Source organism: Xiphias gladius, chromosome 5, assembly GCF_016859285.1.
Source record: "Xiphias gladius isolate SHS-SW01 ecotype Sanya breed wild chromosome 5, ASM1685928v1, whole genome shotgun sequence".
NCBI lineage: Eukaryota > Metazoa > Chordata > Actinopteri > Istiophoriformes > Xiphiidae > Xiphias > Xiphias gladius.
In genome coordinates this window covers 18,834,736-18,847,327 of record NC_053404.1, presented here as the reverse complement: position 1 = coordinate 18,847,327, position 12,592 = coordinate 18,834,736, and the positions used below count along the sequence as shown (strand labels likewise).

The following is a 12,592-nucleotide window of genomic DNA, read 5'->3' as shown; positions in this document are numbered from 1 at the left end:
CATGTATGAACATAAAGTACTTGCACATACATACAACACATTTCCAAACATTATGCCAGGGACAAGGAATGCTGTATTAAAAATATTACAAACAAACCTAACCACACAACCCAGACCTCTTCGGAACATATTTGGTGTAGAGTCATAAAATCTTTTCTTTTACTTTATTACTTGCAAAACGTTTCACCATATACAGTATTATGACGGTGAAATCCTCCGTAGAGCGATGCCCAAGTAACTGGAGGAAGGCCAACGACCACACGAACTACACTAGTGCTGCAGCAACAAACCTACACAATTTCTACGCATTTCTCAGTGTCGGTATATAAATTGTTAAACCTTCCGAGTTTTTTCAGACGTCACGGAATATTTATCTTTCAGGTCACGTCAACCGGTTGGATCCACGAAGCCTCCGGTTAAACGGGGCGTTACCTAACGGTCCGGTCTGTAAATAGTGCAGCCCAGCCTCAGTCAGCGGTGTCTCAATCAGGTCCTGCCAAGAACGCCTCTGAGAGGACGAGGAGCGGCCCGGGGACCCCGTCTCGCTGCTGCCCCCGGCGGGACTGGATCGGTACTGCGGGAAGGAACAGCAGGGACAGACGTAATGTTAGCCGTCGACGGAACATTATTCATCTCAGATAAATCTTTTGAAGAATAGTCAGGTATGCAATGCTAACAAAAATGTTTGGTTGTTTTTTTTTGGGGGGGTGAATGTTGACGTCTTGTCAATACAAAAGCGTTTGTAGTTTTGCTTATGTTTACATACTGAACATAAACATAATCTTTTAATTTTAATGCAGCGAGGTGGATGGCACGTATACTCATTTGCTTCAGACAGTGTTCGAAACCTGGCAGCTAAAGCGAGGATTTTCGTTTTATCCGTGTAATGTTTAAAAACTCGAAAAACTGCCAGATTTGGTTCATTTAAAAGGTAATAAATAATAATAATGAATGAACAAAAAAATGAAATAAATGAAATTAAAAACAAAAAAAACCAACTTTATTTATGTTCCACCACTGGCCCCGTATTGGCTGCGATATTCATTACACACCACAATACAAGTGCAGGAAGAACAAACAACATTCTAACAGCTAGAAACGGGGACAAAAATGAAGGGCGGCCCTGGGAACAAAGGCCATTAAAATAATTTCTAAGGTTATTAAAATCCCCATTGGCAGGATGAATGCAATCAGCAATTTGTGAGCCAATTACATTATGGCATCACACTGAGTGCAAATTTGACATTTTAACCCTGAAAGTGCCGCGAGAGTAAAGCTCACAGAGAGTCCGAAATGGAAAACGATTATTTTCCAGGAAGCACGAATATGGGAAGCAGCAAATTACACATTGATATGTCTGGTAAACAGCTTTAAATTTTGCTCCGATCTACAGAAAAGAACAGTTAGTAACCCAAAGTTACTTGATAAATATTCAGTGCATATTTCGTGAAAATCAGACCATTTGTTCATACAGTATATTTTGCTCTGTAACAGACGGACAGACTGAAAGACAGATGACAGAGGGGTCGAAGGACCAAGAACCCGTCTGTCTGAAATCATCAATACACAGTATTTAGCTTCAACACGGCTCATTACATACGTGATCTTCTTCATTACTTTATGTATAATTTTAGAACCATCACCTTTCGCATTTATTTAGTGACAAAACATCACACACAGACCTCGACAGGATCGCATCTGTACTGCACGTCGCTGCTGGTGCTGCCCCCCGGCTTTCTCCCACTGTGTGTGGTGCCTCCCCCCGGAGGACCGGGGTGGTACTGCGGCTCTGCGGCGGCCGCCGCCGCCGCCGGTGGCTCGCCACACAGGAAGTCCTCCTGGGAAGAGCGAGAGCGCGACGTCTCGGTGGAGGACAGCCGAGTGGTTCGGCCCTCCAAGTAGGCACTCATCTAACAGAGAGAGGAAAGAGCGACGGCGCGGCCGACGTCAGTTGAACACCTGTGCGTCGTTCAACCGTAATGACAGTGTTTGGGGCGTATGACTGCGTTTGAGTGTTTTTAGAAAAGGCAAACAACAAAAAGACTCTTTATTACCATGATTTTCAAATACTCTTATCTTAAAAACTTAGCAGCCCGTGTGTCTGGTGAACCTGATTACTTGAACTAAAAAGGTGCTGTAATAACTTTTGTTGTTTTAGTTTTTCCTTTTATCCTAGGCTTAAAAAAAAAAAAAAAAAAAACAGCTCCAAGACAAAGACTCTTAATGTAGAGCAACCAGTTCCAGGACCAATTATAACGACAATTATATCAAATTTAGCCCTACCACTCCCTGTAGGCTCGACTGACGATAACTTTAACTGTTACAATGGACTGTGGAGGAGCAGTGAGCATGATTTTTGCCTCACAGTACAGTATGTGCATTATATGAGCATGTTATATAGTCGTGTGTGTGTGTGTGTGTGACTCACCGATGGAGGCCGTGGGTAGGTATCGTATGGAGGTGGGGGACTGTCCTGTTTGGGGCTGGAGGTGGTGTCATCCTCATGTTCGCTCTCACTCCAGTAATCTGCAGGAAACCCACACGCGTACCGTCAGAAACACAAGCTACCCATCTATTTTTCTCTAAGTCCCTCTCAGGCACGTCACACAAAGATCATAAATACACCACGGGAGGTGGAAAATACACTAAAATAAATATACTGCATCATAACCACACTGAAAGTCCAGTGGGAATACAGCAGGGGTATGTTGGTGGTCCAAGACACCGTCCTTCGGTAACCAGCTGCTGAAGTGCCCTAGGGCAAGTCACAGAATGAACCCTCACCCTGCTCCTGGCGCATCCTCTCGCGCTCGGCGTAGCCCACGGCAGCCATGTTGAGACGACTCAGCCATCTAACAGAGGGACAGAGCGTCCGGAGGTGAAGATCAGGTTAGGATTAAATGGATTTATAGCATCGCAACACCCAAACTGACAAAAAAAAAAAAAGAGGAGGATGCAAAACGAATGAACCTGCAGGCTGAATCCACATTACACTGACAATGAACACAACCAAATGCATTAAGGAAAAAACATCTTAATTCGAATGATGATCGAAAAGTAAAATAAATATGCACATTTAAATGTAATGGTGGGAAAAAGGACCAGTGGGCTAGCTATGATAAATCACAGTTATATCAAAATATCATAAAAATAGCTGTTTAAAAGGAATAGTTTGACAACTTATTGGAAACAAGGGAAACGATCTATTTCAGACTTCATTTGGAGAGGGTTTTGCACAGATCGAAACTTTTGCCTCTAAATGATTTATTTATTTTTTTGTTACTCATCACGTCCCGCATAAACGCAGCCCTCGTTTTTATCATCAAATGAGAAACATATTTGTTCTGGGGATTTTAAACAGGGAGCCGCACTCTTGCCACCCAGCCGGGAATTTTCCCCTTCTGCGTAACCTTCGTCCCTGTTTAGCACCTGCTGCTTTACCTGTTCATGTCATCCACTCCATCTGCTGCAAAATAGAAACTCTTGACCTTGGGGTGACATGCTTTGAAAGCACTAGAGAAACATGGGGGGACAGAGGGAGTTATTTTTGCAGGCAAAACATTCATACATAAGAGCACATAAACTGCACATGCACGTGGACAAGTAAATACACATAAATATGCAATAGACCTGTTCTGATCATGCACTTACTACTTCTTGCGACATTCACTGGCCCGGTCGATCTTGAACTCCGGAAGACTGACAAAACCCTCTGCCTTCTCATCCTGAACAGAAAGAGGGATTGAAGCTATCAATCAGGAAGACAAATAAAAAGCTCAAGGGAAGCGGGAAATAAAGGGAAAATTCCAGTTTATTGTAGTCTGGTGAGATTACGGCGGCCACTGGGGCCCTACGGCCCGTGCTAACTTTGTACCCGCCCGTACCCGTTGTAGGGATTCAGGGAAACGAGGACTCACTCAAAAGAGCAGATATCGAGGCAGGCTGCACGAGCCGTGAAACGTGTGTTTGCTATCAATCTATCCAATAGTTGTCAAGACATTTCACTAGCCTGAGCCTCGTAGTGGCGTCAGAGGAAAAAGTCAGGGGCTCGTTAAAGCGGGTAGAATTCACCCTCGTGTGAATATGGGCGTCTGTACAAAATCCATGGCGATCTGTCTGATAGATGTTGGGATAATTCAGTCGGGTGGAGTGATAGACCGACGTAGCCATTCGTAGAGCTGTACCGCTAGCATGGCCGGGAAAAAATAAATAAATATATATATATAATATTCAGTACAGACCATGAAGGTCTGCTATAAGTTTGAAACATTTCAAAGAGTTCACTAAACTTTTACGTGACGCAAATTTAAAACGAAATCAGGATGAAATTCTTTAAGTTTAATACGCCGGCACCAGATTTCAGGGTAACTTGTGCCCGGTGTTCTCTCCCTTTGTCTTGGTCACAGAGAAGCAAAACAGCGCTTTCAAAAAAACGTGCATAGCCTCCGTTGCGTCACAGCAGGCACAGACTTTGATAAATGTCAGCACTCCTTTCTGTCAGTCTTGCTTTCTCAAACACGCCCAGTTTATGGGAAAACTGACACATGAAATAACTCTTTCGACAGGGACACAAATAAAAACTGAGACTCACCTCCTCGTTGATGTACCAGTACAGGCAGTTGTCCTTCAGAACGAACCAGTACTTCTTCCATTTCTGAGAAAAGTAACCTTTTGCATCTCTCTTTCTCCACAGCCAGCCCTCGCAGTCCCCTCTGCCGAGCGCCTTGCAGGAAACGCGCCTCCGACTCAGGGAGGCCAAACCTCGTCCTGGAACAAACCGCCGTAAATAGCAGAGGATATAAATCGGAAGACTGAAAGGAAGCGTGCGTTCAAAGGAGAAGAAAAAGAGCATAGCTCCGGAGCTGCTTGTAAGTGCTCCCCTGAAGTCTTTCGTGGTAGTGTGAATAAAATCATTTGCAAAATGCGGCTTTCTAATGTAGCAGTGATTCTTGCCAAGAGTTCAGACTCCGGATTTGACACAACGCTGCTGCACTGCAGCAAGGTGAGAGGTGTTCAATAAAAATTGCCTTCCCCTTCTGGCATAAAAGCCCCGTAACATTTTTCTCAGCAGGCTCCTCATTAGAGATTACCGAGGAAAACTTGGTTCCCGGTAGAGGACCATGAGGGAACTTTCATTGTGCTGTATCAGAAGGTTTGCTACATTAAAGGGGGGGGGGGGGGGGATTCAATATTCCATTTATTTCTGTGGCAATGGAGAGAGCGCAGCGTATAGTATATCTCCACAGGAAAGAGCTCGTGAAGTTCAGTGCACTGCAAGAAACCTAAAGCTCAAACACAGAGTGTGAAAAGAAGAGACTCCGCAGTTAATTAATAAGTTATATACTCAGATATGGATGGAAACTATACCTCCTGAAAAATGTAGAAAAGTGCCCTCAAATAGTGATAATTAATTTTGTGTGCAGCAGCCCTGGACTGAACTAAAACTGATACCATCTCCGATTTGAATTTTTGGCTTTGGGTGAGACTTATTTCAGAAAATGAAGATTGTCTCAGCCCGGACCCAAGGAGTGACTAATATTTCAATACCTGTTTGATAAAAGGTGCTACCTGCTGCATTTGAAGCACCAGTGAAAAACATTATCACGTTACCACGTTCATAGTTTGAAACTTTCGTTCAATAGCTGTAAACAAGTCGAGGAGGCAAAGAAACCGAGAGCGAGAGTTAGACGGGAAAATCTCCTGACAAAAGAGGGAGAGAAAGAAAAAATAGGGTACATGGCGACCAATCATCTTCATCCGTTTGAAGAAACAGAACGAAAATTTTATAAAAGAAATGAAAGAACTGATCTCACAACGAGATAGATGGGGGGGGGGTGACTTCCTATGCCCCATAAAGAAATGTGACCAAAACGCGAGTGTTTTTTTTTGTCTTTACAGTACTGCCCTTCTCAGACATCGTGGATTCATCGTCGGGACTAAGTGTACAGTATATAGCGAACAGACGGCGAGCTGCCTCGCTCCGCAGTCCAGTCTGGACTCATCCAGATCTGTGAAATGAGCACGATGTGTTAAAATCCACATTTGGTGCTCTCTGCACAAAAATGCTTTGGTTTTTTTTTTTTTTTCCTGACGACGGAATGATCTTGCTGTGGGGATTATAATGACTCCAGACAACAACTCCAGTGGGATAAATTCTCGGCTGTTAGAACATAGAGCGCTATGGTCTGAGAGGTTTTAATCTACATTTCGACAGACGGCATAAACAAAGAGCTGCCATCGCTTTTTTCTACCAAAACTGTCAAACGCCAAGTGGGGTATAATAATTGCGATACCGACCAATATCTTTAAATGTACAGCAGTTCATAGACTACCACATTACTGTGCAAAGAATAGCACTAAAATGACTGCTACACTGACCCGAGCTGAAGTGATGAGTCAACTGAACAGTTAGTCATTAGACGCAAAGCTTGTCAACACTTTTGATAAACAATTATACATCGGTGGCATTTATCAACCAAAAAAGTACAAATATTCACTGGTCCCAGCTTCTCGAATGCAAAGATTTGCTGCTTATTTCTGTTTTACATGACTGTATATGTAATATTTGGGGGTTTTGGACCGCTGGTTGGACAAATCAAGCCATCCGAAGCAGCTCTGGGAAATTACGACGGGCCTTTGCCACTACTTTGCGACATTTTACGGATCTAAAAACGCACAGACAGATTGACCGATAATGGAAATAATCAGCAGTTGCCCTAATGCTGACAATACATCTTGACTATAAGTATATATTCACTGTAATGCAAGTCCTAGGTACTGGTATAGATGAATATGGTGAAAAAGCAGGCAGATCTATAAAACATGTCTCTGTGTGTTGATACCATCGTAGTCCATCGTAGTTAACCAAAGTGAAAACCAAAACTATAACAACAGGATAGTGGATGATTAGCTACTTGGGTAGAGATGGAGAAGTTCTTTCATGGAAACTCCTCTGGAAATCAACAACTGCTTATAAACACAATACGACCAATAAAAGTCCCAGAATTTTGTCTCATTTTGTTTTCCTCATAATTGCACAGCTCGTCCCAGGAAGCAGCAGCTGCTCCCGTATTTTCATAAAACGTCCATTAGTTCTGCATCCCTGAGAGAGCAAAGGGGTGAACGACCACAACTGGCGAGCATCTGGGGCGCGGCGGCAGTTCCTGCTCCTGCTAAACCGAACAGGTGGCTCTCCTGCTTACCTTTATTCTTCTTCCTGTGCTTTGACTGCAGCGAGGAGGACTGCTGGTACGTCTGAGAGAGGTTGGAAAGAAGAGAAAGAGAGCGAGAGAGGGAAGAGGAAGAGAGAGGGCAGGCTGTCAGGATGAATCAGTGGCCTGTGTTTGCTGCAAAGAATCCCGGGACATAAAACATGACAGATCTTAGGGAGCAGAGGAGATGAGCAGAGGAGGGCAGAGGGCGCATGGATACAAAAGGAAACTTTTTTTCTCATTATCTGTTCCTTTCACACGCACATGTGGGGATGGAAAAGTCGGCCTCACGGAGGACATCAGCGGCCGTCACACCTCTAAAGATAGAACAGAGGGACGGGAAGGGAGGGAGAGGGAGTCGTGGCACAGTAGGACGTCCAGGTGATGGGAAAGGTGAGAAAATACGGCTCAGGGGCGTCTGGGATTAAGGAGTAGGCAAAATGTGAGGGACAAACATGTAACAACCTCCCCCTCCGCAACCAATTCAGCTGGTTTTTACATGCAAGGTACTAGAATATTTCCATGAAAGGCCTATGCAATTTGGTACTAATTATTAAGGGAGTATCTAATTGTTATACGCAGAGATTCGATAGTTACGACTCTGAGAAGGAGGAGTACGAGTTTTGATGCTCCTTTCCCTTTCAGCTCCTTGATACCTCACGTCTCTCCCTCCTGCCCCGCAGTTTGAAAACCTCTCCTCGAAAACACCGAACTCCGGCCGGCGCCTCTAAGACGTGACCCCTCTCGACGGGTCAGATGGGGCAACAGACCAGCTCCGATGTCACATTATTACACATGTCAGAGGCTGGAGCTCGGCCGTTCACAGCCCCCACGCTCGGCAAGACAGATGACACGGGCCCGCCCACACCCACTGACACGCCATCTGCCATCGCAGCGTCCGCGCACACCGTAAACACACACTCAACCACGGGCGAGCAAACACACACACACACGCACGCAAACAATTTTTAAATTCCAAAGCGATGCTGACAAGACGTATAAGGTCACCGCTGGCCAAACTGACCGACTGGACCGGAGGGCGGCGAGCTCGGACGGACAGGCAGGACGGGACGGATGTCACGGAAGTGACAGGGGGTAATAACGAGTCAACAATCGCTCGGATCACACGTCGCTACAGCACTTTTTCCATCGGGGGTAAAAGCTCAAAGGTTTTTTTCTTTTTTTCTCAAATCTCTCCGGTCTGGTTTTGAACTACGGACTGTTCAGACTGAATGTCGTTTCCACACATGTGCATGTCACGCATACGGGGAAACCAAATGTCCGTTCCCCACGGAACCACTGAGCAACACAGAACAGACATTAAGTATGTGTGCAAAAAAAATAAATAAATAAATAAATAAAAAAATAATGGTAAACTGAGACAAAAAACGGTAAACTATAAATGAACATAACAGATACAAACACCACACGGTCTTAAAGGTGAGAGCGAGCAGCCTTATTTAGCAGCACCAGCTTGGAACGTTAGCGGCCGGCTCAGTTGTGAAAAAGGTGCAACTAGATAATTAAAAAAACAAAAAACAAAAACATTACGGTAAACAAATGACTGGTAGCTTATTGCGTGCACCGGGTTGCAGTATGCAACAACACAATGCAATCGCTCACCCTTCTTTTTTTTCTTTAATCTATTTTGGCCTTAGATTATATAGACCTTATATTAAAGGAATACTTTGACACATTGGGAAATGTGCTTATTCGCTTTCTTGCTGAGAGTTAGATGAACAGATCCATAATAAGGCTGCAACTATTTGGACTATTTTCATTATCGATTAATCTACAGAATATTCTCTTGATTAATTTATGAATTTTTTAGTCTTTGAAATGTTAAAATATGGGAAAAAAATGGCGCTCACTTCAATTTGCTTCTTTTGTCTTATTAATAGACTAAGGCCTTAAGATATTCTTGTATCTTGATGATGTTCAGTGGACTGTCATATATGGCAAGGAAAAACTGCAAATCGTCACATGTGAGAAGCTGGAACTGGAGAATATTTTGCAATTTTGCTTAAAAAAAATAACTGAAACGATTAAACGATTATCAAAATAGTTGACGTTACAGTCCATCAACTAATCGATTGATCGAGTAATCATCGCAGCTCTAATCAATACCACTCTGACTTCTGTACAGTAACGTCTATACAGTACAACTGGCAGCTGGTTAGCTTAGCTTAGCACAAGGACTGGAAACGGGGGGAAACAAGGAGCCTGGCTCTGTCCAAAGGGATCAAAATCTGCAAAATCTTCTAAAACTCAGTAATAAACACGTTATATCGCTTTTTAAAATCCATTCAAAAAACAAAGCGTAAAAGATCAAATTTGCCAATTTTCTGAGGGTTTTGTGCTCGAGAAGAACCAGTCCCACAGACAAACGCCCGTAAAATGGAAAATTGTCGTTTTGTTGGTGCAAATTAAAACAATAAGATTTGGATTTGGATTTTGTTAAACCTCAGACAGGGTCAGGCTAGCTGTTTCCCCCCCCTCGTTTACAGCCTTCATCCTAAACTAAGCTAACACTCTCCCGGCTCCGGCGACATATTTAGCGTACAAGAGTGGTGTCGATCTTTTCATCTAACTCCCAACAAGAAAGCGGAGAAGCATATTTCACAAACAAACTATTCCTTTGCATTTGGAAAAAAAAAGCAATTTACAGTCCAAATAGGGAACTGAAAGGAGGAATTAACAAGGAGTCAATTAAAGGGTTGAATCATTACAATACATTCAAAACAGCGTCATTTAATGGTGCTGATGTACAAAAAATAAAAATAAAAAAAATTACGATAAGGACCAAAAAAAAAAAAAAAAAAAAAAACTGAATTACGTGATAAATGGAGGCTGGGTCTCTGGGTGGAGAATCCCTCTGATTTGTCTGCAGGACGTAGTGGGAGGGGCTTTGGCTGTGGTGGCTTCGCCTCTTGGCGCGCTTGGCCGTGTCGATGGACCGTTTACCTGGACGAGCTGTGTGGGAGGAGTAGTCGTCAGAGGCGGTCCTCTCGTCCCCGCCGGGCAGCCCCACGTAACGCATGAGCGACGCCTCTGTGAAACACACAACCCAATCGGCACACACTAGTGAGACGCTAAGTACGGCAAATACAAATACATCGAACTTGCATCAGGGGTGTCTGTGACATGCCTGAGCTTAAACTTTTACCTGTAGCTAAAACCCCCAATTTAGACTGATTCTTGTGATTTTTGTCCGCAGTATAATTTTATCACTTTGACCTTCTGTTTGTTTTTTTGTTTATTTTTAAATCTGTTATATGTTCTTCATCAGTGCTGCCTATGACAATTTTTTTTTTTTTTTTTTTTTTAATCTGAGTGGGGTTTTCTGGGTTAATTAGAGACTTTAAACTTTAAAAATATATAAATAAAACGCGGAGCCAAAATGTCACATCACTCAAATGATCCCTCACAATGAGACAGCTGGTGTTTGAGATAATAAACTTCAGTCAAAACTTTTGACCTTTAATCAGAGTATTATAACTGAGCTAATCGCTTATTTTGAAAGTGTCAAAACACAGCGCAAACATCTGCAAAGCCTTCGGCTATGATCAAATCTAAACTGGAAATTTCGCTTTCTTTTTAGCACACCCCCTCAGGTTGATTAGTGTTGCGGAGCACGTGTGCTACGAGTCGGCGCACCGTTTATACCTGAACAACAAAACAGGTCCTTCGCCACTGCCTTTCGAAGGAACCCATAACACTTGCAAAAAAAAAAAAATGGAAAATGACGAAAATGAGTCTTAATTAGTAAGAAATGGGACCCAAAAAAAAAAACACTTTATACACTCACCCTATTCTCCTCCGTAAAGGTGGGTTCTGACTGGATTCGTAGCGTGATAAGTCAGCAGGTAGGTAAGGGACGAATAGACACCGATTCCCTCTGGACATTTACTGCACATATCCCGATGCTTTATCACTTCACTTTATAAAAGGTTTTGCTGTTGATTTTTTTTTTTGAGCCTCTAGTAGCACTACGGGTTAATATTTTCACGAGCGTGTCCCCATTTTGTTTGAACCGCGCACGTATCGCGAGGAAGCACATGCAGGAGCCCGAGCACACGGGGCGACCCGAAGACACGCGTCCGTCCGTTTAACGCTATTCCACCGATCGACAGTTGGTGGCAGGAATGTGCGAGGAAGACGGCTGGCGGGCAAAAATCAATGTAAACAGTGCGTGATTTTTAAATATTTTTTCTAAAAAAATAAAAATAAAAATAAAAATCAACTTTTCGAATGTTCCACGAGGAAGGAAACGCACTCAACACGCGTGTCGAGCCTCAGCTTTACACACAGTGCATTTTGGTGAGAAACAACATTACATGGAATCATAACTTTGGTTCGTGAAACACGGGCACACTCTGCTTGCCAGCGAGCCCCGGTTTGTGTTCCTCTCGTGCCTTAGCACGCATCCATGTCAGGACGGTAACCACTGGTTTGTCTAAAAAGATGATTGACCAGCGTTGTTTGACACTTGGCAGGTATTCTGAAAGTATTTCCCGGATCCTCAAAGACCCATCCAACCACCTGGATGAAAAAAGCGCTCCGTCCACCCAATGATCAAAAAGATTGTTAACCCGTTCCCCAAGTTGCACCTTCAGGTAATATCATCGGAACGACAATGAGCGTTCTGTATAGCTGGTTGATGATTTGGGGGTTAATAAACATAAACTTGTTATGAGGTTTTGCTGCGATTCCAAACAAAAAAAAATGTTGCTTGTCAGAAAATTATTAAGCGGGTTTCCGTCCAGTGTCGTTTAATTTTGACCGAATTATGAGAAAATCAGCAAAAGAAAATGCAAATCAGTGCAGGTCTCTATCCGAGTTGGTTCGTCAAGATAAACAGCTGGTGGCGCTAGTGTGTGTGTGTGTGTGTGTGTGTGTGTGTGTGTGTGTGCGCGCGAGAGACGGGGAGCAAACATGTCCATGCACGTGAGTCCAGAAACACACTCCCTTTGAGTCTCCTCTACGTCTCACCACCAACTTCTTTCCATCGGGGAGGAAACCTCTCTCTCCACGGTTCCCACCCTCCTGTCCTCCCCTGGTTGCTAGGCAGCGGCCAGAGGAAAGTGAGACACCGAGAAGAGCTGCTGTCAGCGTCGCCATGGCAACTGTCTGAGTATATCAGGTGGAGGTCAGGGGGAATAGGTTTTTTTCTTTTTCTGTTTCTCCCTCCTGTCATCCCTCCTTTCCTCCCTCCTCTTCCCCCTCCCGTCTCTCTTCCTTTCTTCCTATCGCTTTTATTCTTCCTACCTTTCATTTTCTCTTCCTCTGGGCCGACCGTCCGCCTTTTTTTTGTTTTTTTTTTCCTCCCGTCCCCTCTCATCCCCTCTTATTTCATTCCTCTCTGATGCTAATCACAGAGA

At 43.7% G+C, this 12,592-nt stretch overlaps 1 protein-coding gene across 1 annotated transcript in view; it reads right to left on the bottom strand.

Annotated features, from left to right (window-relative positions):
- The window catches only part of cnksr2a (connector enhancer of kinase suppressor of Ras 2a), a 48,783-nt gene that overhangs the window by 4,867 nt on the left and 31,324 nt on the right, over positions 1-12,592 (bottom strand). Inside the window, exons 13-21 of the mRNA XM_040127568.1 lie at positions 10,048-10,262; positions 7,203-7,254; positions 4,592-4,767; positions 3,652-3,725; positions 3,442-3,513; positions 2,785-2,852; positions 2,429-2,526; positions 1,683-1,910; positions 433-574 (exon numbers count right to left, since the gene is read on the bottom strand). Of these exons, the coding sequence (XP_039983502.1) occupies positions 433-574; positions 1,683-1,910; positions 2,429-2,526; positions 2,785-2,852; positions 3,442-3,513; positions 3,652-3,725; positions 4,592-4,767; positions 7,203-7,254; positions 10,048-10,262 (1,125 nt within the window). The remainder of the gene's footprint in view (positions 1-432; positions 575-1,682; positions 1,911-2,428; positions 2,527-2,784; positions 2,853-3,441; positions 3,514-3,651; positions 3,726-4,591; positions 4,768-7,202; positions 7,255-10,047; positions 10,263-12,592) is intronic.